General features: G+C 41.0%; 1 protein-coding gene across 1 annotated transcript in view; it reads right to left on the reverse strand.

Annotated features, from left to right (window-relative positions):
* Window positions 1-24898, reverse strand: part of pappa2 (pappalysin 2) — a 95630-nt gene extending 70732 nt beyond the window's left edge. Inside the window, exons 1-9 of the mRNA XM_085439617.1 lie at window positions 23843-24898; window positions 17403-17635; window positions 16766-16993; window positions 16064-16659; window positions 5170-5318; window positions 2897-3036; window positions 1982-2135; window positions 1372-1564; window positions 502-635 (exon numbers count right to left, since the gene is read on the reverse strand). Coding sequence (XP_085295743.1) covers window positions 502-635; window positions 1372-1564; window positions 1982-2135; window positions 2897-3036; window positions 5170-5318; window positions 16064-16659; window positions 16766-16993; window positions 17403-17635; window positions 23843-24758 — 2743 coding nt within the window. The 5' untranslated portion in view covers window positions 24759-24898. The remainder of the gene's footprint in view (window positions 1-501; window positions 636-1371; window positions 1565-1981; window positions 2136-2896; window positions 3037-5169; window positions 5319-16063; window positions 16660-16765; window positions 16994-17402; window positions 17636-23842) is intronic.
* Window positions 24899-26549: the final 1651 nt, after the last annotated feature.

Below are 26549 nucleotides of genomic sequence, written 5' to 3' on the forward strand. Positions count from 1 at the left end.
AGACGCTTACGTTAATAATCCTTGCTCTCGCTTTGGCTAAAACAAGACAGACACAGAGAGGTCTGTAGCTGATTTTTTTTGCTTTTTCTTTTTCCAGCAGCCATTAGCCTTGCACGCACCTAAAATGTACAGATGTGTGTGTTTCTGTGTGTGCGTCTGGGGGTAAAGGGGGGGCTGAATATATGCCAAAAATGTATTTGGCATATATTCAGCTTGGTGAACGTGCGGGCAGATGTGTAAAATAAATATATTCCTCAGTTAACCTGCAATTTTACATGAGGCTTCAGCAAAGTCCCATATTCACTAGTGTTTATATTCAAACTGACCCAAGGAACAGGATTTATATGTGTGCAGCTGTTAACAACAGAAGTAAAAGTCTACAATTCTGAACCATTTATTATCTCTGAAATCCAGCTTGTTTTCAATATGCAGATATAAAAACAGGAAATTCTATCCTTTTGTGCATTTGTAGAAAATCACAAAAAGCATTTTTTGACTGACCTGTTGCTTCCTCGGGTGTCCAGTAGCCTGATGTGTCACATATGTGAGTTGAGGAAGCCTCATAAGCATACTGGTGGAAGATGCCATCTTTCTCACAATCTCCACAATTGATCTCAGATACACGCAATGAGGAGCTGAGGCGAAAGGAAACAGGTCCACTAATTATGGCATTTTTATTCTATATAAACAAAACAAGAAAGCTGAAACTGACCTAGAAGACACACAAGAAAATTAAACATATTTCGCAAACACAAAGTGGCCACTAGTTTGACCTGTGGAGGAGGTCGTTTCAGGCACAGTCACACTAGTACCTACATGCACTGCACTAAGTCAACAAGGCGTATGAAATTTCAAACTCTCCCAGGTTGAAATGCCAGCTTTCTTTTGCCCACATCTGGTGATACCACCAGCTGAGAATTCCATAATACACTTCACACTTGTGAGTTGTTTATTCCAATTTTTCCACAGGTGTTTTCGTCCAGATGCTCTTGGTGCAGTGGTGAATACAAAATAAAAAAGACCAATAAAACAATTACTGGAAAGTGTAATCAAATATTAACTCCAATGCCTGGTTTTGATTGCATCCAGAACATTTTTAATCACCATACATGACATATAAAGAGACTTGTCCGGTGGAAGCAATGTGCTCATGGCTCACTAATGCAGTTAAATTATGCACATTTTATAAATTGGAGTGTTCATAGAGTGATTTATGTGCACAAGTGATGAAAATTGCAGTTCTTTGTTAATAGTTTTAACCCTGCAAGAGACCTGCCCAAGGTTTACCCTGCCTCTTGGACAACCAGACATGTATGGATGGTTAAAAACAGCTTTGAATGGATAGAAACAAAAGAACTCATGCAATCATACCTTTGATAAAGTGACCCCCTGATAGGTGGGAGCCAATAAATCGAGACAGAATCTGTGCTCTGGTCAGTCACTATGGGGGCCAGTGGGATGGGGGCAGGTTGAGGGTCCATCAGCCACTTCTGGTAGACCAAGTCTAGATAGCAGTGCATCCTGGCCACTTGGTTTGGAGTGAAATGGTTGGTGCAGTTATCATCTGTGAAGACAGAAGAATCCAGTAAATCTTTGAGGGTCAAATTAACACACTAGCCTTTAAATAACCGAAGTACTAAACACATGGCTAGAAATAATTACATCAGACATGTGCTGAGAGGAGACGCAATTACACATGCCAGTCCTTAACCTCTTAAGCACCCACGCACCAGAAGATGGGCGCAAAAGGGAGGAGATCACAGAGATCAGAAAACCACTGGGGGCTTAACAGGCTAATAAGCTTTTGTTGGCTTTTTAAATACACTGGGTGGTAACAGCTTGAGGATATGGACAGAAATTACTAAACCATAACATAATTGTATAATTACACACTCACATTGATTGATTGATTGATTGATTGAGTGATTATACTTTACTTCAGAGTGGATGGTAATTCGAGCATTTTGTTCATCTGTTTCACCTGTGTAACTCATGTAATTGCTGTAAGGAGTGTTCAGGTAGGTGGTGACGCCACATGTGTCGTTGACAGCTCCGGGGTCATGGCAGGCTTTGGATTTAGGTGTTGGGGCAGTGTCAGCACACAGATCACCCGTCTCCATGGATGGGGTGGTCTCCTGCACAAAATATGTATGGTATGCATGGTAAGAGAGGGCATGTGATGTAACACTGCTGGAGTCAAATTGTTGAATGTTGTCATTGTGCTTCTTGAATTTGTAAAGTTTTAGTTCGAGCAGCAGGATCAAAGACATTCCTTTGTCTCTGACCTCCTCTCCAGCTACTCTGGTGCTGGGGGAGCTGAAAAGGTTTTATTATAGGCACATCCTATCTGAAAGATCTGTTTGTTGTTGTTTGTTCCTGCTTTTATGATCCTTTTGGTGAGCAGGAGGTCGCACAAACGCACCCCCATGACACACACATTCTCACACACACACACGTTCTTGCACATGCATTACACATGCATACAGGTGCTCACACATACACACACATAGTGCCTTGTCTTTTAGAACCATAGGGGGGTTTTACGAGGGGAGGTGCTTGTGTTGTGTAAACTGTAAGTGTGATGGGAATAAAAGGCTACGAGGAGGGCTGCTCTTTGAAGGAGTTGGGCTGGAGACAGGTGAGGAGCGTTAAGCTCCACGGGCCTGGTTCCGACTAGCCTTCCCTCGCTAGCGAGTAAAAGACCGGTTGAAGATGTTCTGTCTTGTCTTCGTCCTTCACGAGAATAATTTTCTAAACTAGCGGGGCCTGTGGAAGCACAGACTCAACAAAAACATTTAAAGATGCTATTATTAGTTTTTTACTTATGTGGGTTTTCCAATCAGAAATAATTCCATAAATTAGCATTATCACAAATAGCAGAATTTAAAAGTCCTACCTGACACGGATCATCACAGGAGTCCCGTTCACTCACGCCCTTGAAGACATGGTACAGTCCAAATATGTGTCCCATCTCATGGATCATTGTGTTGGAGTGGCCCGTGGTGCCAAAGTAGGAGGGATTCAGGACCATCCCGCCTGGATATAAGCGGTAAAAATCGCAGTATTGGTTACAACATTATTACCGTCTAGTAAGCTGTGGTTCTTGAAAAGCCAGCCAGATAGAAAATGCAATGTTTTTTAAGTGGCAACGTGAAAAGAGAGAAAAATGATTTGCAATTACCCACTTTGACAGGATGTCTCTGATTGTAACTGTGGTTCAGTATCCATGTGACAGACAATAAAAAAATGTTACATTTGGTAAAAGTTAGGTTACAGCTGGGAAATGTCATGGTGGGGGTTAAATGGAAAAAAATTAAGGCTACATAAATATCTGAAACCACTAACGAAGCATGCGAGAGATAACGGTTTAAAAAGACAACAGACACAATTTGGGAACTCCAAAAAACAAAAGCCAACTAAGTGGGAGGCAGATTTTTTTGCAGCATCCTTATAATCACAGGATTAACAGCACACATGGGTTATTGGTTTTCTAATTAGAAACACTGGCTAAAGACATTAAGCAATGAAGACATTAAATACGTAGACACTAAACAGCAGGGCCTCCAGAGACAATTTGTCATCCTCTAACGTGTTGGTTTAAACAGAGACAGATGCCGTGCAGCTGAAATACATGTCTGAACTTAATTTGCCGCTTTAATTCAAAAATATAATTGTGGCTTTGACCATTAGTATCAATGCAATACTTAATATTTTAATCTAATTAATAGCCACAGAATAATGACACCATTAAGTGTTTTTTCCTCAGCAACAGCAGCATACTGTATTCCCTTTGATACGAAACATCAGAGATAAAAAATGGTTGGATGGATTTGACTGTGTTCATTGGTCCCATAGTGTGCACATTCTTTTCTTTACTTCAGCGAATATCACCCAACATTAAACAACTCCAAACAAATATGGCTGAGATGGTCAGTGATAAATACACTTTATTGATTTTCTGCTGGTCAAACTGTGATTTTGAATTTTTTGAATTTTTTTAAGGAATGCATTTGTTTTGCTTCAAGTGAGTCGTGTAATATTATTTGCCAGTCAAACTGATGGTTAATGACGAGCATGAGACTTGAAATGAACCTGTTATGTTTATGTCTCAATAACCAGCTCACGCTATACTATAACATTACGAAAAACCACATCAAAATATAAAAGAGTTAAAAAATGAATATCTGTGGTGGACCACTAGAGGGCTCCACTCACACCCAGTGTAGAGGAAGTGTGTTCCTGTGTTTTGTGGCGCGATATGCGCAGTTGATGTTGGAGACGAATAAAGAAGGAGTGAGAACTGAGAGCTGTGTCGTTGATGCTTACCTCCACATATCCATATTTATTCTAATGAATTCTGTGCATCTTCCTCCAATGACTTGGCCAAAATTGCCATTAGACAGCTTTTCCATATTTTCTGACATATTTTGACGGCTGCACAGGTTAAATGTGTTTCAAACACAGAGAGACGGTGGAGACAGGAGTCGAACCACCCGTGCAGCATGCACACAATAAAGATTATCAGATGATACTGGTTTACAATTTAACCATAGTACTACTTCATTATTGTTTATATCAGTTGATTATTTTATTAACATGTTACATTATGTAACATTATGTTAGAAATAACTTGACTTTCATTTTTGAACTGGGTATATATTTTATATATCTAGTATTTACCTAATATTTATATCATAACCACTTCATCAAGATGTATTCGTTCCATGTATACTGCTTTTGAGTCAATTTACTATTGTGTTGTGACACATGAAGAGAAGTACAAATTAATAAAGAACAGCTGTTAAGTAGGCATGGCTGCCAACAATGGTACAGAGCCCACACTGCTATTTGTTTGTTTGGTGGTTGTTGGGTTGATTATCCTTCCAGTGGAAAGAGGAATAAAGATTTGAAAGAAAAAAGAGGGAGTGTAATGTGTCAGGAAAATCTCTACCAGCTCCAGCTGCTCTTCCCATGTAATTTGAAAGGGCCCCTAACCCTAAACAAAGCATGGAGAGAAAGGGCAAAGCTACAGCTAAAGAGAAAAGCAGATAGGGTGAGAGGCACAAACAGAAAGTTAGAAAATAGATGACAGACAGAGAAAGCTGAAAAAAGTGCAACATGAAAAACAAAATATGTCGCATTAGTAAAGCTCAATATAAATCCACTCACCTTGGTGTGTAAGAGCTTCCTTTGCCCACGGCCAGGTCGCAGCTCCTGCCAGCTCTTGACGCATTGAGTTGCTTGCAAAGAAGACGTTGAGTGTGTCTGTGCCGCTCAGCTTTAGTTCCTCCTTTAGTTCTTTCACACTTATATAAGCCCTGTATATATTTAAAGGAGAGAAAACATGCAAACATCAGAATGTTTCGTAGTTCAAAGAGTGATTTAGTAGCCGAAAAAGCTAAATGCACACCTATCATCCATAACAGTATGACCTCTGACCGGTGAAGTGAATAACACTGATTATCTCTATATCATGACACCAGTTATTGGGTGGGATACATTAGGGACCAACTGAACATTTCTCCTGAAATTTAATGTATTAGAAGCAGGAAAAATGAGCAAGTGTAAGGATTTGAGTCAGTTTGACGAGGGTCAAATTGTGAAGGCTAGACGACTGGGTAGAGCGTCTCCACAACTGCAGCTCGTGTGGGGTGTACCCAGTCTGCAGTGGTCAGTATTGATCAAAGGTGGTCCAAGTAAGGAACAGTGGTGAACCAGGGACATGGTCATGGAAGTGAAGGCTGGTCCATGTGGTCCAATCCCACAGACGAGCTACTGATACTCACATTACCCAGTGCATCATAGTTTGTTGCAGATAGGGTTACAGACCAGTTAGGGTGCCCATGCTGGACTGGACCAAAGAGGAATGGAAGAGGGTGGCCTGGTCTGATGAATCTGGATGCGTATGCATCGCATACCTGGAGATTTCTTGGTACTATGATGCATTGAAGGAAAAATGCAAGCCAGCAGAGGCAGTGTAAAGCTTTGGCCATTGTTTTGCTTTGGAACTTTGGGTCCTGCCATTCATATGGATGTTACTTTGACATGTGCCATCTACCTAAGAACTGTTGTAAACCATGTACACCCCTTCACGGAAATGGTATTTCCTGATGGCTGTGTCTGCTTTCAGCTCTGCCACAAAGCAAACAATGGTTCGGGAATGGTTTGGTTTTATTCTGCAGTTATAATGTTATATAACTGTCAGTTACAGGTGTCCCTGGTAACTCATTGTTGGGACCCTAGGATAGTCTTTTGCACTACAGGTTAACACTTTAGTAGCATGCCAGGTGACAAATCATCTAAATGAGGAAAGTCATTTTTTTAAACAAACAAACAAAAAGGCTAAATGGGCTGTTTCTGCACACAGGACAAAGACTAAGTTTTGCATGTTTCCGTAAGGTCTAGGAGGTGAACACAGAACTTTCTGTAACGTGCTCCTGTGTATGGTAATATGGCATCGGTATATGGTAACAAAACCCAACTGTACACTGAGTCATTTTCCAAGTATTAACTGCGTTCCCAAAAATAAAACTGATTACATAGTTCAAAGCTTAAAGTTAGAAAATTAACCAATTTTACAAGCAGTTGCTTCTCTAAATGTTGTTGTAATAGTGTGCTATAGTAGGGAAGCTAATACAAAACACTGTATAGAACAAGAAAAAAGAAAGAAAAAAGAAGAGAAACGTGGAAATAAAAGATAGCCTCAGGAGGGGAAATTTTGGAGGAAAATATTTGTCTGGCTTATAATTCGGGAAGAGTTGTCTCACAAGCTGTGTATCGTTGAGTGTGGTGCTAGGCTATTCTAACATTTAGCATTGGCAGCAGAAAGTAAAAAATAAATAAATAATAACTAAAAATACACAACAACGTACCAAACATCCTTAATTAAACATTGTTTATCCTTAGAGACATATGCGTAGTCAGTGTGCTCCAGTGTGAGCTTACCCTCAAACTAGAATAAGTGACAGTCAGAGTTCCTTATTAGAAGTTAAAGACTGGCATAGTCAAAGAGCTCTTACACAGTTGTTTTCAGTTAAGTTGGCTGATTATGTTCCTCTTTGTGTTTCACTTGATTAGCATCTACTTTTTTCTCTCTGATGTGCCAGTTACAACCTATAGTTGTAGCAGGTGTTGTGTAAGAGTGACATAAACCTTAGCTCAGTTGATTTGTACTTATACAGTAAATGTAGTCTATCATATATTAAAATCAGATGGATTAGCATTAGCTCAGCTAAGTGGTAAAAGAAAGGCTCAGAACACATATCTCCAGTAGATATCTCTTCTCACCCAACTCACAGCATGAAAGAAAACAAGTACATTTCACATAATATCTTTGCAAGCAAGGAGACAAGCATTCACCAGATAATTCTATACCTTGCTAGTATGGTTTTGGGTCCGTATTTATCTTGAGAACTTTCTTGGTTTTTCATTACAAAGATTTAACAAGGTGCTGGAAACATTCCTCAGAGATTTTGATGCATATTTGACATCCAACACATCGCACAGTTGCTGCAGATTTGTCGGCTGCAAAGGCGCTGTATTGGTTTGCGATCTGGTGACTGTGGAGGCTGTTTGAATACAGTGATATCATTGTCATGTTCAACAGACCTTGTTGAGAACATCTTTGTCATGTGGATTTTATCCTGCTGGAACCATCAAAAGATAGGCTGGGTGCAGACCGTGGTCGTAAAGCAGCAATACTCATGTAGGCCTCAATCGAGACAATGCTCAGCTGATACTAAGAGGCTAAAAGTATGCCATGAAAATATCCCAACTCCACCAGCACCCTGAACCGTTGATGAGTGTACATCCTGATTGGGGTGAGCAAATTGGTCTCATTAGAATCTGTTTAAAGACAGATGGTCAGTGCAGAGTATCTCTTTACTTAAATCCATCAATATTCCTCTCAGATCTCTCTCTGCCTACAAAAATGACCTTAGGACACTTTCATGTGTGACGCTAAGGTTGTTTTTCCTCGGCTGCTGTGAGGTCACATGTCATTTTTCTCCTTTGGTTTCATAGCTTGAAAGCTATGTCACCTATTACCATTGCTGAGTCTGAAAGTCATGCAGTGTGACTGCCCAGTGCCTCCATGCCAGACAGTTTAGGCTTTTATCCAGGTCTGTTTTTTTAGAGCAACTGGAAGAAAATAAAATCTGTCTGTTTGAGACTGCATGTGGAGTCTTCTACTCATGCACTAGCACAGAGGTAGGTCAGATTACTTCATATTTATAAGAATATATTCTGGTAAGTGCATGAATCATGCATAACTTTGTTTGTGAAGTCTTGTTTTTTGGGGGGTTTTTCATCACGCACAGGCCATGCTTTCAGAGTGTTTTTCTTTTTTTATTATTATAACGTAATGGATTGTTGTTTCATGTTGTATGTTTTGAGCCAGGAGTTCAGGTTTTATGTGGTTGATCAATTTCAGCTGTAGGGCTTACTTTGTTGAAGAATTCTGAGCCATAATCTAAATTTACTTCATTTGAATTCTCGTGTTTTACTTCTCGTAAGTTTGTCAAAAAAAGTTTATGCTTTTGATTAGGCTCAGAAGCAGGTTTACATTTATTAATAGTAAAAGGTTAAAAAGCATTAGAAATATCATTATATATTTGCTCATTAAAGGATTGAGGTTTGGCTTAGTGCTCCTTACATTGTTCCAAGAACCTGAAGGATAGACAGGTGAGCTTGTGACTGTAAGACATCAGCTTTCAGCTGGGATAAATCTAGATGGATGAAATGAGAAAACAGTAATCCCCATCCTCTCACACGCCACTGCCAATGCACCATTAAGTAAGGCACTTCAAACTGGTCCAAAGTTGCTCAGCAGCCAAGAACCATACATCTGGCAAGTACTCTTAATGCAATCCCTCCTTCAGTGCATGTGTTGTACAGTAAATAAGAATGTGTTTCCTCGGGCACTTTGCCTGACTAAATAGGGCTTAAGATTTAAGATGCTTCAGGGAAACCCTCCTCACACTACATTACTGAAGCAGAGTTCAGTTGAGGCTGCGTGCAGTATTCATCACCCCAGGGCGATGCAATTACAAGTGACAGAAAGTTGATCACTAAAGAGTTGACTCTTCAACTTCTCAGACTCAGAGGATGCCTCAGTGGAAGACTACGGCCAACCTGGCAAATAATACATGGCTCTACATGATTGAAATGAAAACCCCGGTTATGCATTAACAACATTTGCGGCTAAGTCAAGCGCAGCATGAGTCAACAGCAGAGTCAGCACCAGCGCAGTTACCATGTAAAGCTGTAGATGTGCATCCATTCAAAATATTACTGTTGACAAGTCAGTTACTTTGAACCAGAAGACAGACTGTGAAAATGTCACGGCAGCAGCAGGCAAACATTTTACCATGTTGCGCACTTTACTGTGCACCTCGCTTGCCTTTCAACAATTTTGTCTTTTAACTAAGGTCAAAAAAAAGTACGTGCAGTTACTCATTTCCCTTTTTTTGCTAATTCTAGTTTTCCTTTTAAGACCTATGACTGACAGTGTACACAAACAAAGGAGGTGCAGCCTATCCCAGTTGTCAAGAAGTTCATAAACTTCACAATGTCTTTATAATATCGTACCAAATTGCAGTAAGTCTGAACAGAGTTGCTGTGCACACCTTACATATTTTACCTCACCAGACAAAAGACGGTGCAAAACATTTAGATAGCAAAACAAATGTCAGGTACGTACATCATTTTCCAGCATATTTTTAACCCCAGGTGGGGTTAAATGTCAGTCATACATATTTCACCTCTGTAATATTCTTGACATCTAAATTGAGCTAGTTGTAAGTATATTGGAGCTATTTCTCATATTTTGTAAACTTATTGTATTATTTAATTCGTTTAGTCTGTCACTGTTATTGTCTTGGAGCAACTGTAACCCACATAATTAACATAAAGGGATTATTAAAGTATTCTGACTGATTCTGATGTGTCACTTCTTCAAACAATTTTCCAGGAACTTATTTGATGTTTAGCTCCAACAGAGGCTCATACCGAGGATGCTAGCTTGTGTCTGGCTCTGAGCTCTGGATAGCTTTAGCTTTAGCTTTAGCCACTGTGACACTATTAGCTTCTTTACATATTTTACACATACATATTCAGCAGGGTGATTAATGTCTGATTCATTTTGCTGTAACAAACATTTTTGTTGTGGTTCCCCACAGTTTACTTTTGCAAACTTCATTCACAGTGAGGATTTTCCAAGCTAACAACTGGTGTGTGGCTGTGAGTGTATATAAGACTATTTCCACACATGTGTTGCACATGCATGAAACAGCCCAGGTTGTAATCAGTCATATGGAAAGCTGTCCGGTCGGTCACCAGGTCAAAGCAGAAACATTTTGAATAATCCTGCTGATATCTATCCGGATATGGACTGGGTAATGTTTTCAGTATGAAAAGATGCCACATTGTTTGACAAAAAATGAAAATGATGTTATTCAAAGACACCCTGAAAATCAAAATGAAAAAAAGATGCGGCAGGCTAGTCCACTTTGCTGAAATTTCATTACAGAAACTCAAAATAGTACTCAGTAGTTTGCAAGGCCCCCGCATGCCTGACAACACTGGGACATGCTTCTAAAGAGATGACGGATGGTGTCCTGGGGGATCTCCACCCAGATCTGGACCACAGCATCACAAAGCTCCTGGACAGTTTCAGTTAGAACCTGTTTGTGTCAGATGGACCGAGACAGAATGCCCCAGAGGACTCTATTGGATTTTTCTACTGGAATAAAGTGGCCACCGCCTGTGAAACCATTTCTGTTTTAGGGGTTGTTTCATTGTTGCCCCACTAGCGCACATGTTGTTCATTTCATTAACACCAGAGCAGCTGAAACTGATTAACAACGCTCTCTGATACTTGATGTTACACTCTGATTCAAAAGTGTTTTTTGGTTTGGTTATTTTCAAGCAGTGTATAGACAACGACTGCAGAGCTGAATAGGACTCTGGGACTATCGGCTATGTCCATCTTATGGCTAAACTATTTCAGCATACGACTATTTTCTAGTTTCTAGAACTGAAAGCTTCCTTTTATATGTAGCACTACCTAAAATCATCCATTTTGACAGTTAGCCTCCCCTGTAAGAATTGAAAGCTTGGTGGGTGTACTAACAGGAACTAAAAACGTAGCAAACTGGCGAGTTTGCATGCTCTGGCCTAAGTTGACTAGCAGAGAAATGCATAAGGCTTGTGACAGCTTAGCTTAACTGAGCTGAGAGACAGCACTGAATCAATGTCATTCACATGTAGAACTGCTGCTCTAAGAAATATTTATACTTTTACTAGTGAATAAAACACAAGCACATTTAAACTTGACCTAACGTCATGTCACGCACAGAATTCACACGCATGTTAAGCATGAACGAGGCTGTGACGGATGTTTCAGAGGAGCTGCCTGGAACTCTTTGCACATAAGGGCTCTGGCCAGGATTAACTAACCAAAGACTGTTAGCTAATCCAGGACATTTGTCTTAGCATAAATATACATGATGTCCCCCGCCACCCCATCACTCCCGCCATCCTTGCCTTTCTCTCTCCATTTTTCCCCTTTTGCACTCACTTTCCTTTTTTGCGATGCCAGAATCTCCAGCGTACCTGGCTATTGCTCTAGAACTGGCTCTTGACCGCAAATTTGTGTCGTGACAGCAGCTGGCTTCAAAAACCTCAGGCCTTGTACTGGCCAGCAGCAGCTGCACTCATATAGGGTCCCAAAATCTGAATACCTGGCCAACAGCTCAGAGAGAGAGGGGTGGGGGGGCTGCAGTGAAGGGATATCAAAAACCCAGATCCCAAACATAAAAATGCTTCAGTGTTCTGCAAATGCCAGCAAAATGTCATCCTCGCATTAATTCTCTCTCCTGCCTGAGAAAGCTCGAATTGGGATCCAGGTACACAGATGCACACACACATGCTCCCACTCACACACAAGGATTTTCAGCATGCTGAGGTCAGGACCTTTCTAAAAGACCTACATTACTGTTACTCTGCTGAGACCAGTTTTTATGACACCCTGGTCGCCTGTGTATTGGCTGTCCATGTTGTTTTTACTGGAGGGACAGAAGCTTATAGACAGAAATGTTAGCAATAGTCCCTGCAAAAGTAAACTCGATGCACTGAATTACACACATACCATGACTGGAGAGTTTTGCTTTCATTATCTAAACTGCAGAAGATTTCTTTAGGAAAGCAAACAAAAAAACAAAAAACAAATCCAGATCCATAATTTTAAAAGATATATTAGAATCAAACATGTTGTAATTGCCCAGTTAATTTATTTAAGTATAAATATGGTCATATTAAATCTAGAATAACTCAAAGAGGTTTTTTTTATATAGCTAAGGCCAAGGACTAGACCTCTGAATAAAACTGTGTTGGTGCAAAACAACTGAGTGGAGTGGTCTCTGCTGTCCAGTTCTTCATTAGAGTCTATCTCCTCTCTGCAGGGTAGAAAGCTCAGGCTGCGATAGGGAACATTTGACCATTACAACTACCAACCTCATTTTTTCCCCTCTGCCTCTGTGAGTCTATCCCAGCAAGCTCATGACGGGACACCATAAATTTACATCTACTTTTGACACACCCAAAGGGCTTCCTCCATATGGCCAAGCAATGAGACCACACGCACGCAACCCAGCTTTTTTCTTTTTTGCTTCTACTGAACTTTAACATTTAACCTTATGTTCTTTTCCAGCGACAGGATGTTGCACATTCGTACAGATGCAAATATGCACACCTGCTGGCTGCACAGTACGGTTACAGTCTCCATCTCTTGGCCACTGGGAGCTGTCCAGTTAAACATATCTTCTTCTATTGGCCGCTGAAAATGCTGAAGGTTAATCACCTTGCTCACAGGCACTGTTTTTATATTAAGGAAAGTTCAGACTTCCCTGGTGTCTATACCCCAGATTTCGTTGCCAGTTAGTTTACTGACACTTCTTCAGGACAAAGAACAAAAAGCCAGAAATTAAAGATTCCAGGAATAACACATGACCAATGCCCCTGGGGCTAAAATGGGAGTTCACTTCAATTCAATTTTATACCAGTGAAAAGTTTGGACACAACTTTATTTTCATGACTATTTTACATTGTAGATTTTCACTGAAGGCATCAAAACTATGAATGAACACATATGTAATTATGTAGTAAAAAAAATGTGTGAAATAGTTCAAAACATGTTTTATATTTAATTCTTCAAAATAGCCGCCCTTTGATTTGATTACTGCTTTGCACACTCTTGGTCTTCTCTCGATGAGCCTTATGAGGTTGTCACCTGAAATGGTTTTCTTGTCTTGAGGAAGTTCCCAGAGATGCTGAGCACTTGTTTGCGTTTTTGCCTTTACTCTGCGGTCCACCTCATCCCAAACCATCTCGATGGTGTTGGGATGAGGTGGAACCAAAGATCTCTAATTTGGACTCATTAGACCAAAGCACAGATTTCCACTGGTCTAAGCAGAGGTGACTCTTGGTCTTCCTTTCCTGGGGCGTCCTCATGTGAGCCGGTTTTGTCATAGCACTTGATGGTTTTTGCGTCTGCACTTGTGGACACGTTCAAAGTTTTAACAATTTTCCGGACTGACTGACCTTCAGTTCTTAACGTAATGATGGACTGCCATTACTCTTTACTTAGCTGATTGGTTCTTGCCATAATATGAACTCTAACAGTTGACAAAAAAGGCTGTCAGCTGTGTACCAACCTGACTTCTGCACAACACAACTGATGGTCCCAACACCATTTGAAGGCAAGAAATTCCACAAATGAAGCCTGACAGGCACACCTGTGAAGTGACAACCATCTCAGGTGACTACATTATTAAGCTCACTGAGAGAAGGCCAAGGGTTTGCAGAGCTGTCAACAAAGCAAAGGGCGGCAAGAATCTAAAATATAAGACATACTTAGAGTTATTTATCAAATTTTTCTTTGCTACATAATTCCATTTATCTTGGTTCATATATTTGATGTATTCAGTATGGATCAACAACGTCGAAGGTATTAAAATAAAGACAAGTCCATTAAATGAGAAGGTGTGTCCAAACTTTTGACTGGTAGTGTAATTAGTGCCAAAACACAACAGCAGTTGCCTCAAGGAACTTTAGATTGTAAGCTAAACACCAACAACTTGGCAACAGTGGGAAGGAAAAACTCCCTTTTAAAAGGAAGAAACCTCTTATATCTTATCCCGGCTCAGTGTGTGTGTGTGTGTGTGTATGTACAGAAAGCTGGGGTTTTCTGCATGGTAATGAAAATGTATGCTATGCCTTCTAATAATGCAGGCTAAGTGAATCATGTACAAGACTCCCTATTTATTAGATAGAGTCTATTAGATAGATATGATTAAAATTACTGCAGCACTCTACTGTTAATGCCTGGCATGCTCTAACTCTGAGATAAAATATTATGATCAACAGTACCAAACACTGCAGTGCAGTCTAGCAGGACACAGAAGCATTGTCACTTGTAACCTTCACTAATGCTGTTTCTGTACGATGACGATTTCTGAAAATTGAGTGACACCCTCAGACAATCCATTCCTCTGCAGATGATCAATTAGCTCCTTTACCACTAGTGTTTCAATGGTTTTTGAGATAACAGGAAGGTTGAAGATTGGCCTTTAATTAGCTCAAAACAAGGAATGGGTCTAATAGACACGTTGATGGTTTGGAAGAAGTTACTATTGAATGTAACACGGAAAAATCAGTTGGAGAGAAAAAGTCTAAATAAATATCAATGGCATTGAAAGTAGATGCACATGTCTGTGAGATGGTTATGAACTAGCAGCAGTGGGTAGCACCACAGTTTGTAGCTACAGCAAGACACTCCCTGAAAAACCATAGAAATAGCAAAGTGACTTGTAACAGTAATATTTAAAACTGACTTTTTATTGACCATTACTTCAGTGTTTTTTGCTGATCTACTGAATGTAATCCATACGAATGTTGTCATACTACATAAATATCCCATTTGTATTCAAAACTGCTTTACACTGAGAGCAGAATGTAATGATTACACCAACAGAGGCTTTTAGAGGGAACTCTACTTAGTTACTTAACTTCCACAGTGGTAAAGAAAGGTCCATTACACTAAAAAAAAATAAAGAAATGGAAATATATCATGGGGAAAAAATGTTTGAAAAAACATTTATTCATCCTTGTGTTAAGCTGTCACACTCTGTCAGCTCAAGACATCAGAAGCTAAATCTCATGGTTTAAAAAGCAGTTTTGGTTCCCATGTTCTGTTTCCCAGTGGCTCAGTGTGAAGCTTGTGGTTGAAATTTGGATTTTAAGTCCTTTAAGAACTTCGGCCGACGACCTCATGGGGAGACTTCGTGCGAGCTATTTAGAACGCTGCGTGAGCCCGACTGTCAGACCAAATGAAAGGCAGTGGGCTGCCGCTCGTGTTGTTTAGCAAAAATAAGTGTGTACTTTGGCCACTTAACCCACCATTTCTACTTCACAGAGCTCCCTCTAAGACCACTGGGGAAAGTGAGAGTCCCAATTTGTTCATGCCATATTATGAGCTACTGACTGCACGGCCTGCTGAAGTACTGCAGCATGCGAAATAGGGACACTTCACTGCCTCACAGGGAGAGGTACTCTTACTAGTGCCCATTCATGCCCATAGAAATCTTCTCTCTGGAATAATATCTTGCCTTTACTGGCTTAAAATGTAATCCTCCTACTTTCTATGCTATGTCTCCTCAACAATGTAGCCTTTTACATATTCCTGCTTAACGCTTTGCACAGTCTAAAATTGAATGGCCATTGTTCTCGTAAAGGCTACACAACACCTGGTTCAAAAATATTTCAGATTAAAAATCTTCTGTTAGTTTTTTGGGAGGGCCTTAAAGGAAGGCCTTTAAAGTTAAAAATACAGTACAGGAGTAGGGTTAGGTTGCATTTTAGATTATATTAAATGGACTTGTTCTCATAGTACTTTTCTACTCTATGTGAGGACTCACAGAGCTTTATACAACACGTCTCACTCCTACAAGTACGTTTTCTACATAGAGAGCCATTTTAGTAGATAACATTTGTTCAACAACCTTACCTGTCAGGAGAGTCAGGATCAAAACAGGTCTTGAGCACATCTGTAACATCTGGGTCACAGCAGTCTCCATCATCATAGTCGTAGTGTATACTGTTGCACCCCATGTTACAAACCCCATCCTGCCTCTTCCAGCTGTAACAGGGCCCCAACCTGAGACAGTCCCCTCCATCATGACCCGTCCTCGGATGGTCACATTCTGGGTCACACTGGCGGTTCCCAATCTTTGCAATACGGCAGTTGCTGAGGATGAATCTCTCCCGGAGGCTAGAGTTTTTCACTGTGTAGACACTCAGATCCAGAGTAATGTTGTAAGGGCGGAAGGCCTGAGTCAGAGCCTGGTGCTGGAGCTGAATTTGGGCTTCGGTCACCGTGGGGTTTCCACCATCATCGTTGGAGAGGTTGACAATCCGGTAGCGAATTCGCTTGGGTGTTCGGAGCTGCCAGTTGTCGTTGTATCCAGAGATGATATCTATATTGTCACAGGGTGTAAGGCCACAGGGTGGTGGCGAGAAGGAGGAGACAAGTTCTGGCTCAGGGACAGGACTGGTGATGATGGTTGGATGATGGTCTTTGTATGGAGTCCATAGCTGTTCCACCTAAAAGGCAGAAAAGCAGTACTAAATGAATTTTAGCGAAGATTAAGACAATTGGAAGAACACAAATCAACAACTAACAGTGTAGAAATTTGAAATGACCACTTACATTAGTAAAGTCAGCCCACATCGCCAGCACCGGCTCACTCATGTCAATTTGGAGTGGCCGTTTGAGCAAGTCCGCATGGGAGCGGGCATAGCCCCACAAGACCACACCTCCTACGTGGCCTCTAAAGCTTTGCCCCTGATCGGACTGATTGCTGCCAAGAAAGAGGGTTCTGCAGGCCTTCATGAAGGGGCTGTAGAGATTCCCTGACTGGTGGCTGCTTTCTCCTACCTAAGAGGGAAAAAATTAGGGATTTTTTTTCTTCATTTTATCATGTTCTGAATATACTTTAAGATTAATTGCCTAATTATTCTTTTTTAAAAGAACATATAAGCAGTAAGTCATCCAAATGTTACAGCATTAGAGTGCTGTGGCAGTTAGCTTTTTAAGAAGCTTTCCATTTGGTTGGCATGTAATATAGTCACTCTGCTCCATGGATGCTCTCATTGGCAATAACTTCTATTGCCAGCATATTAATTGGGTGCCCTATAATCTGACAAAAAGCAAAAACAATCCCTAAGAGGATATTGTAATAGAGCTGGTAAATATGATATATAGCCATGGGTGAAATGCCTGGAAAACATCATGAAATGGACCATTGATTTGTATCTCTGGTAAATGACCAAACTCAATCACACACCTTAGCTCCATCAACATACAAAGTCATGTTATGACCATTGTAAGCGGCCATCAGGTGAGTCCAGACATTGGCTTGGTACCGCTGGTGGCTGTGGACAGTGGTGGATTTCACAGCTCGGTCTGTACGAAGTGTGAAGTAGAAGCGTGCATCTCTGGTGCCAGCAGTTTCCACAGTGCGAATGCCTACTGACCAACCCTTCTCACTTAGTGAGTGGGAACAGTTGTCAAAGACACCTAGGGGAGAAAAGTGGTGGAAAAAAATGAATATTCACAATTTACAAAGAGTCAGCACCCTTGAGAAATTGAACAATCACGCCAACAAGCAACCTTTCCAAGTGATTATACTCCTATGATTACAGGAGGAGAGACTAAAAGAGAGAGAGCAGTGCATAGAGGCTGAGACACAGTTAGTAAGACAGAGAGAGTAGACAAGCCAGAAACAGCAGGACAGAACAGAGAGGGGAAGAAGGACGGAGGTATTTCACTAAGCAAAGGCAAGGCCCTGATGTTTCCATCTGCTGTTGCAACAGACACACACAGACGCACATCTGCTCCCCAGATGTCAAATACTAGGACAGAGAAGGGTCAGGGAACCCCCTCACCTCTGTGTGTGTGTGTGTGTGTGTGTGTGTGTGTGTGTGTGTAGGCTTACTTGTGTATCTAAAAGGGAGTTGAGCCAGTTTCATGGCTAAGCATGTAACTCAGTAGTTGAGGTAAGACTTAGATAGATTTGTAGCTTAGTGTGGTAACTTCAAAATGGTATTTCACTTGCATTACACCGCAATGTTTCAGGACGACCAATCAACAAGCATCTTCAATGTGGCGATGCGCGTTCAGCTTAATTATTGCACTGAATCAATATTTTAACTCTGCAGCTATTTTGGCCTTTGGAGGGAAGCAGAAGCAGCTGGCAATGTAACACTGATATACTGTGGATTTGTACAGTCAAACATATTTACAAACAATTTGAGATCAACTCCTGGTGGCAAACTGATTTAAACATTGATCATAAAAATACTGCATCTGCATTAAATTTTAAATACAACTGAAATGTGCAGCACAAGACGGCACTAACAATGTGTGGCTAAACTTGTCTGTGCAGAACGTAAAGAACACGCACCGCTGCTCCATATAAGCAGTTCGCATTACTCAACTGACATCTTTGAAACAACAGGCAACTGGTGTTGGACTAAGCACAAGATAATTATTTTAGCCAACTTATTTTGTTGCTGCAAACTAGCAAGGACACAAATGTCCCTATGCAGCAATTTTAAAGGGAAATACTTTGTATCCTAAATGCTCCATCTATCAAACTGCTGACCTCTTCTGTCTGCTGTGTGCTTGTTGGGCAGGTAGTGTACAGTATCAGAGATACTATTAAAAAACTTCCTCTAACAAGGTTACTGAGGACAGTGAAATATCCAGGCCAGGAAACCCAAACAGTGGGCTGAATTATGCCCTGCAGAGCAGTGAGACACTGTGATGACTTTTTTTGCAGCTCACTACTACTGCTGCCAGACAACTCTATGGAATTACTCAATCATTTGATTCACTGTTAGAGTTCAGCTTTAAAAATGCCACATATAGCAGAGTAGGATACATGATCCAATCTAACATTGAAATCAAAACATGTGACACTAAAGTAACAAGAAAATGATAATTTAAGACTTTTATCAAAGACTTTAAAAACATTACTAACATTTAGAGAATTTCACGTGTCACTCTATCACTGATGAATATTTTATACAGTGTTGAATTTTTTTAAACTTTAGCACTATTGCTGTATATGTTGTGCAACATGCATGGAATCATGCAATAATACATCTTATTATCTGTATTATATATTAATGTAGGGCTTGTCAAATGTACTAATGGCATCATCATTTGTCCAGCAGCCCACTCGGGACTGGACTGTTTACAGCAAAGGGTTGAAATGTGCAAACAGATTTAAAAGATCATCAGTGACCATTAGAAGTCAAACCAATGTCAATGTCATGTCTAGCAGAAACAATAGGAGTTTGTTTTTTACTGAATTGGTCAAATTCCTTCTGGACACTACAAAGAGAAAGGCCCATGCCTCACATAAGGAAGCAATGAGGGGAAAGAGAAGTTGAGTAATGGAGTCGGATCTTTGATCAGAGTAAATGTGAGCGGACATAACAGTTTGTGGTCTCCCTCACTATCTGGACAGCTGCAGTGCTACACCATAGTGCTTTAATCCTCTTCAATTTGCTTGATGTATGTGTTGTTCTGTCAAGTGTGCAGCTTTTCAAATGCAACATTCTCAGTATTAGAAAAATAGCCATGTTTGTCTTCACGAGAAGAGCCTGCAAAACAATGCAGGTTGTGTAGGAATCAGTGTGTCTACAGCTGGCACTTACAATCAGTGGAAATCCACAGGGAAGCTAACTCTTGATGAGAAGCTGAGTGAAATCACAGATTCTATGTCCTGGTTAAACCAATCTTTTAATGTTATAACTCACTTTAGCTTTAGGGGTGTCACGATAACTGCGTATTGATGGTAACCGATCTTGAAAGGAGTTTCAGTTTTTCAAAGTTTCAGTGTTATTTCATTAAATTGATGAAAACCAACTAAAATTAATTGTAATTAAAAACAAAAAGGGAAAAAGCAAACGCTGTGACTTTGTGTCCAAAGTGTCGATGTGTTGCACTGAAGAGATACGACGCTGTGGAAAAATCTAGAACCAACATCTTTTCTTTATATTTTGCAGTGTTTGGATGCAGTGATTTATTGAAACATGAGCAAAGCATTCATGGGAACGCATTATAGAAAGCAAAGAAAATCAAAAATCAGTATTTGATATGACCACCATTATTCTGCGACACAGCCTGAACGTTTTGTATAATTCCTTTTAGTAACCTTCAGGTCTCACTGAAGGTCGGCCCACAGGTCTTCTTCTTCTTTCAGCTATGCTTTTACTTTTACTGGCAGTGTATTTGGGATCATGCTAAAACAATTAAGCCGTTATCAATCAACCGCTTTCCAGATGGTAGTGTATGCCGAATCACAATCTGACCATGACTTGCTACATTCATAGTTCCATCAAAGATACCCAACACCACTGGCTCTAATGCAGCCCCAAACCATGACACTGTTTTACTGTTGGCTGTAGACACTCACTGTTGTTTTTCTCTGTTTTGTACTTATTGACGACAATTTGAACCAAAAATTTGAAATCTGGATTCATCAGTGTATAACACCTGTTGTAATCTTCAGTCCAGTTTGTGCATCATTTTTTATGCGTCACCCTTCACCCTGTGGCTTCTTCACACCCTCCACTTGTCCCGTTTCCTCTGATTTTTTTAAGGACACACTGCACACCATGCTGTCAAGTTTGGGAATCACTATTTTATACTTGTTAAACTGTTATCTTTGTAACTTTTTATAGATTCAACTAAAGTTATATAGTTGTGACAGGCATGGCTAAACATTTCAGGCATGCAGAATATTTGAATGCTTCATAGGTCACGATTAATTGACTTAACAAGCAAAAAAACATTTCCCCGAAAATGGTCAGGTACAAGGACTGGACTGAAAACAAGCCAATATTCAAAGAAGAACTTTGAAAGACTTTTAGAACAACGGGAGAACTACTGCTCAAGACGATTTAAAAAAATAACAAGAACGTCTGGCAAAATATAAAGAAGTGAGAAGTCGTTCAAGACTTTGTACAATCTTTTATGAACTGACGTTAAACTACACCGCGTCAGGCTGGCCTGCACTTTCTTGTAATGTCAATTTTTAGCACAAAATGGTGCAGCAAGTTAACATAAGCCGTATTTAACCAGGTGAGTTGCTCTGCATAGATTTTTGTGGAATTTTTAGCTTAGCGTGTAACATTTGAAGGCTACAATCTAACAATCTTGAAAGCAACATTTGCTTCCTGGTTTACATTGTAATTGTAAAATTCTTCCAAGAGGCTGTGTCGAGTGTCATCACTCATCACACAGTTATCAATACCAGCTATCAATATATTCATCGTCCTCTTTATAATAGCCTATTCTTCAGAAATGGAAATGATCCTGTCACATTATCTTCGTCAGCATCCGGTGGCAGCAATGATAATTGCTGTCAGTGTCCAATTATGTCCAATCACACTCATTATTGTTGTCAGCAGGGATGTAACTAGACCCTAAAACTTCCACGGTCTAGTTTGGGGTATGTATTCAAAACAAGCTGCACTCATTCATAAGATAATTCTATTAAGCTTCCATTTTTCTGGTTGTAATTATTGTTAGTACAACCCAAGGATAAGCTTGAGAAAATAGTAATGACAATGAGCAAATGATACAATCTGATCAGAAATGTATTCATATTAAAATATTTTGTTTGCTTAGTTTCTTATGTTGCACATGTTGACACACTAGCCTAAATGAGTGCACCAGAAGAATGCTATTTTCCTCCTTTCAAAGAAAGCAACAATCGCCCTGAGGTTATGAAGGGAAGGGATTTATGTGATAGCACTGAACTGTGTTTTTGGAGTTCATCTGTGCTCAGTGTCGAGGGTTATGTGTGACAAAACAATAGGAGCAAAAGTGAAAGGGACGTTTTACAGTATGGTAGGAAGATCTGCTATGTGGTATGACTTGGAGACAGTGGCACTAACAAAAAGACATGATAGAACAGGAGGTTGCACATTTGAAGATGTTAAGATATTTTATTGGTATTGACCAGGAGGGAAAGCATTAGAGATGAGTACATCAGAGGGAGATCTCAGGTCGAGTGATTTGACTGGAGGAGAAGAGAAAGAAAGGAGACAGCCAAAAGAAGAAGATTAAAAACAAGATCTCCATCACTGTTTTAGCATATCGAGTGGGGCGTGTCAGGGAAGCCTATTTTTTAATATAGACATTAACTAAAATAATACATGTGTTCTGTAGTGCTGAGCTGTTCTGTGTTTGTTTCATTGTGTTTACAGTGTAGTTACTGAATTTGTGTATTAGTTGAAGATAGTTTTGTAAAGCTGTGACACCACGAGTGCAGTGGAGGTGAACCTTGCTGATGTTCATCTCAGATGGCCAGCTGAAGGTCATAAATACTTAATGTACAGCAAAACAATACTTTTACACAATAACTGAAATAGTTTTATTTATCCCCATAAGACCACTTTCAGTCAGAGACATATTTATATTACATATTTATCACCTTTCTCAGTGACCTCAGTTTTGATCATTATTAAAAAGGTCACCAGAGCTTTCTAGCACTTCAAAACGTCTCAAAACTGACTGAGAAATTGCTCCATGCAGGTCTTATGAAGCTGTCACCCTGTATTTGCAGGATTATCCAAATTATCAGTAGGATGACTTCAACTTCCTCAGAATGCAGCAGTCCTTATATGTACACAGCATTTTGAACACAATACTCCAGTGTTGAAATCATTTCATTGGCTCCAGTTCAACATAGAATTAACTTTGGAATCCTTTGATTGGTTTGGCTTTCTCAGTTCCATCATCAGGTGCCGATCTTTTAGCTGTTCCCAGAATTAAATCTATGAGTTCTTTGGAACAAGCTGACCTGAGGCTGATTAAAGCCGTGTCTACATTCACAAACAAACTTAAAACCTTTTTATTTACACAGGCTCACACTTAATAACTGTGTGTGTGTGTGTGTGTGTGTGTGTGTGTGTGTGTGTGTGTGTGTGTCTGTCTATGCTGACTTGTATTTTATTTTTCTGTGAAACTTGTTTTGTAGTGTTTTGCAATCTAATATGTTAAGCACAGTGACTTTACTGTAATGAAATGTGCTAAATAAAATTGCAATTTTAATTAAATTTACAACATGGACCTATATATATATATATATATATATTCTTTTTGTCTGTTTTCGTTCTAAATATTGAAATATGTAGGAGACTGGTTTGTATAATTAAGGGCATAAGTGGCAGATTTTAATTTTGGAAACAATTGACTTCATTAACTAATTTAACTAGTTCACTAACTTAAGAAAAAGAAATCTAAGGCAGGCATTTCCCCCTTTTTTTATTTAGCTCTGTGAGCCTTGTGTAATTGCAGTACAGAGCGGAGTTACGGAAGCACTTTGAATCAGTGAGCGTGTTTATGAATGACCGCAGTCACCGCAAGGTTTGGCATTTTAATGATGTGACTTTTTATGAAAGATAATATTTCAGTCCAGCTGATTTACAGGATAAGCCGTGCACAGATTGGTAGATATTTGCTTGTTAGTTTAGTTCATCTGACAGATTAATAATCGGATGATTTCAGCGCCTGAGTTTGCCTGATCAGTGATGTGTATTTGAAACAGTAAAAACCTCGCTTCAGTTTCAGAGAACTTCGTGCAACACATAACAGAAGATTGTCATTAAAAGGGAGCGATGGCAAACTTTTTGTGGCATGTCATACATGGGTGTTAACTAGATAACAGTGGTACCTTTGATGTTGTAAAGAAGAGTTTGCACCCACCTGCTATGACCGCGGGATTGCTCTGCCCTCCCTCTGCCTTCACCCAAAGCTCCAGGCTGAACGTGGCCCTCGGAAGCTCCACTCCCGCCGGCAGCTTCACCTTCAGTTGTTCCCGACGCCCGTTGAAGTACAGGGCTGTCATCCAGGACGGGGGCACTTTTGGTACAGGGCTCCCCCAGGTGCCCGCGGGAAGCCAGTCTCCCTCTTGCACCTCGTCAGAGTAGTCCTCCGTGACGCTTTCGGGGGTTGCTGTGGAGGACTGGTCTTCATCTCCCTGCTGGAGCCTTTGGAGGACCTGGAGCCCCCTGGAATCCGTGGAGCTGAACGGGGCGACTTTCTCCCAGCTGGAGTTGCCCTCTTCTTCGTAGCGAAACGTCCCGTGGAGGCTGCGGGTGAACCTGGAGCGGGGGTCGCGAGGGGCGCGCGAGGGAGACACGGCGTCTTTGACAGACTGCCCACCGCTTGCGCCGACTTCATTCTGCTCCCTCTGGTTGTCAGTGGAGCTTCCGGGCGACCCGAAATATTCGCCCCCCTCTCTCCCCGCCACCATCTCGGCGTCTCCCCAGCCTCCCTTCTCCTCCTCCCCCGCAGGAGCGAACCCTCGCGCCCCGGCTTCCAACCCGCACCCTCCTGCACAGACCGCACGAGCGCTCTTAACAGTGTACAGCTCTCTCCGGCTCGTGTGCGTCCTCGTACGGGCCGCTGGAGGGCGTTGTTGGGTCGGGGAGTGAGAGCTGGGCTGCCGCCGGGACCTCCACACGCCGGAGACGGCGCAGGGTTCACCTGCCAGCCTGGACAGCTCACGGTCTGCATGCCGGGCCAAGGAACGTTTGTAGAGGCTCAGCGCATCGGAGCGAAGCAGCCACGTGTTAGCGATGAAGACGAGGAAGACAGCCAGTAGTCTGATCAACAGCATTTTCTCGGGTTCAGCGTTTGGCCGATGTATAAAAGGAGATTTCAGCCTTTTTATTTTTATTATTTTTAACAAAGGAATCTCACACAGGCTGAGATGAGAGAAATCTGCGCATTTTTTTCACAAGCAACAGAAAAAATAGCTGTTTTTTCTGTCTTTTTTGTTTTGTTTTGTTTTGTTTTAACTGTAATGAACCTACTTAAAAAACAAAAAAGCAATCAGATGAAAACATACATCAGTGCATCCCAAAGAGTTCGAGAGGACATTTAAAGTTTCTCACTCAAACTTGAGGATTTTTAGAAGCTGTAGATTTGGAATAAAAGCAGGTGTTCAATATTGCTAAAGAATCACGGCAAAAATTCAGAGTTTTTGCGAAGTGAAGCTAAATCGCTGCTTGGCACACGCGTGCACTTTGCGCAGACACTTAGTGGGGACGCGTTGCCCCCTTTCCCGTGCGTGTCCGCAGTATATCTGCAGCCTCTGACTCTTTATTTCATCTTAGAGGGAAAAGAGCATACACCGAACTATCTGTGCAAGCCTTGCACAAAGCCCACGAGGTAAAGAAACACCGGTCTGATTTAGTATGTTAGAAATAATTATCAGCGCAAATGTTTGTTTTATGAAGAAGTAAAATTGGCAAATTTGTCTAAATCATAAAATCATCTGATATCTGGTTTCCTTCTTTGCTCAAGACCTGCTGTTTCTGTTTACCTGACCACTGCGGCATCAGTTTAGTGCGTCCTGTTCCAAAAAAAAAAGAAAAGAAACATCTGACCGCAAGGTGGATCGGAGTAAGCACTGCAAAAGAGCGGAAAAAATAAAGCGCAGCGCAAAGTGCCAGCCCTAAAATAGCAAAAGCCCCACTTGTTGAGCGTCCCTATAAATTCTGTAAGAGGACGAATGTGTTAGTCCATCAGAGTCAATCAGAGTTCTGCGTCTGCGCTCGAACTCCTCTTTTTTTCTTGTGCGTCTCTGTGCGCTCTTTGCTGCTGCTGCTGCTCTTCTCCACCGGTTTATGCAATTGTAGTAATATCCTCCTCCATTCACTCCTTCACCTCTCTCTCTCTCTCTCTCTCTCCCATTCTCCCGAGTCCAAAGGTTTTTATCAGGGAGCCCCTACCCGCCCTGACATCACCGGTAGGGGAAGTGTGGTGGTGGTGGTGATGGAGGAGGAGGGGGAGGCGTCCTACCCTCTCCCTCACACTTGAGTTTTACAAGGGAAATCCTCTCCTCTCTTCTTCTGCTGCTGCGCTGTGCATCACTCTGATCCAGAGTTGAGAGAGGAAAAAGGCTGTAAAGTTTATTTATGCATTTATTATTCTTGTCCTGACCTCATCCATCCACCTATCCATCCATCATCACTGTCGGTGGGAGGAGTATCCTGGCCCTTTTACTCTAGTAAAGGTGGCAATGCAAGACTGCTGCTAAACATGCAAATAGGCCGGAGAAATCCAAACCAAACGGCAAATATAGTTCGTGTGATGTCCTTCTAACCTAACAGGATGCTTATGAATCCACTGCATTTGTTTGACACTGGGTGTATTTGTGGAGGAACCAGCTTGTAAAAATTTGTTCTGCTACATGTGAGTAAAATTAGGCTCTCATCCTTCAAATGCCACCTCCATGGTGATTTACTTCCACTTGGGACTTGGAAGTCCCACGGAGAGCAATGAAAAAAATGACTTGGCTTGATTGCATGGGGTTAGTGTTATAGTCATTGGTAGGGGTTGGAAACGGGGGTCATCACCGATGACGGCTTTGAACTCAGAGAGTTAAAGGGAGCTTAAAGTGAGG

The sequence above is a fragment of the Copadichromis virginalis genome, linkage group LG18, assembly GCF_057382275.1.
Source record: "Copadichromis virginalis isolate Kocher_CV1m ecotype Utaka linkage group LG18, C_Virginalis_male_GT1.1, whole genome shotgun sequence".
Lineage (NCBI taxonomy): Eukaryota > Metazoa > Chordata > Actinopteri > Cichliformes > Cichlidae > Copadichromis > Copadichromis virginalis.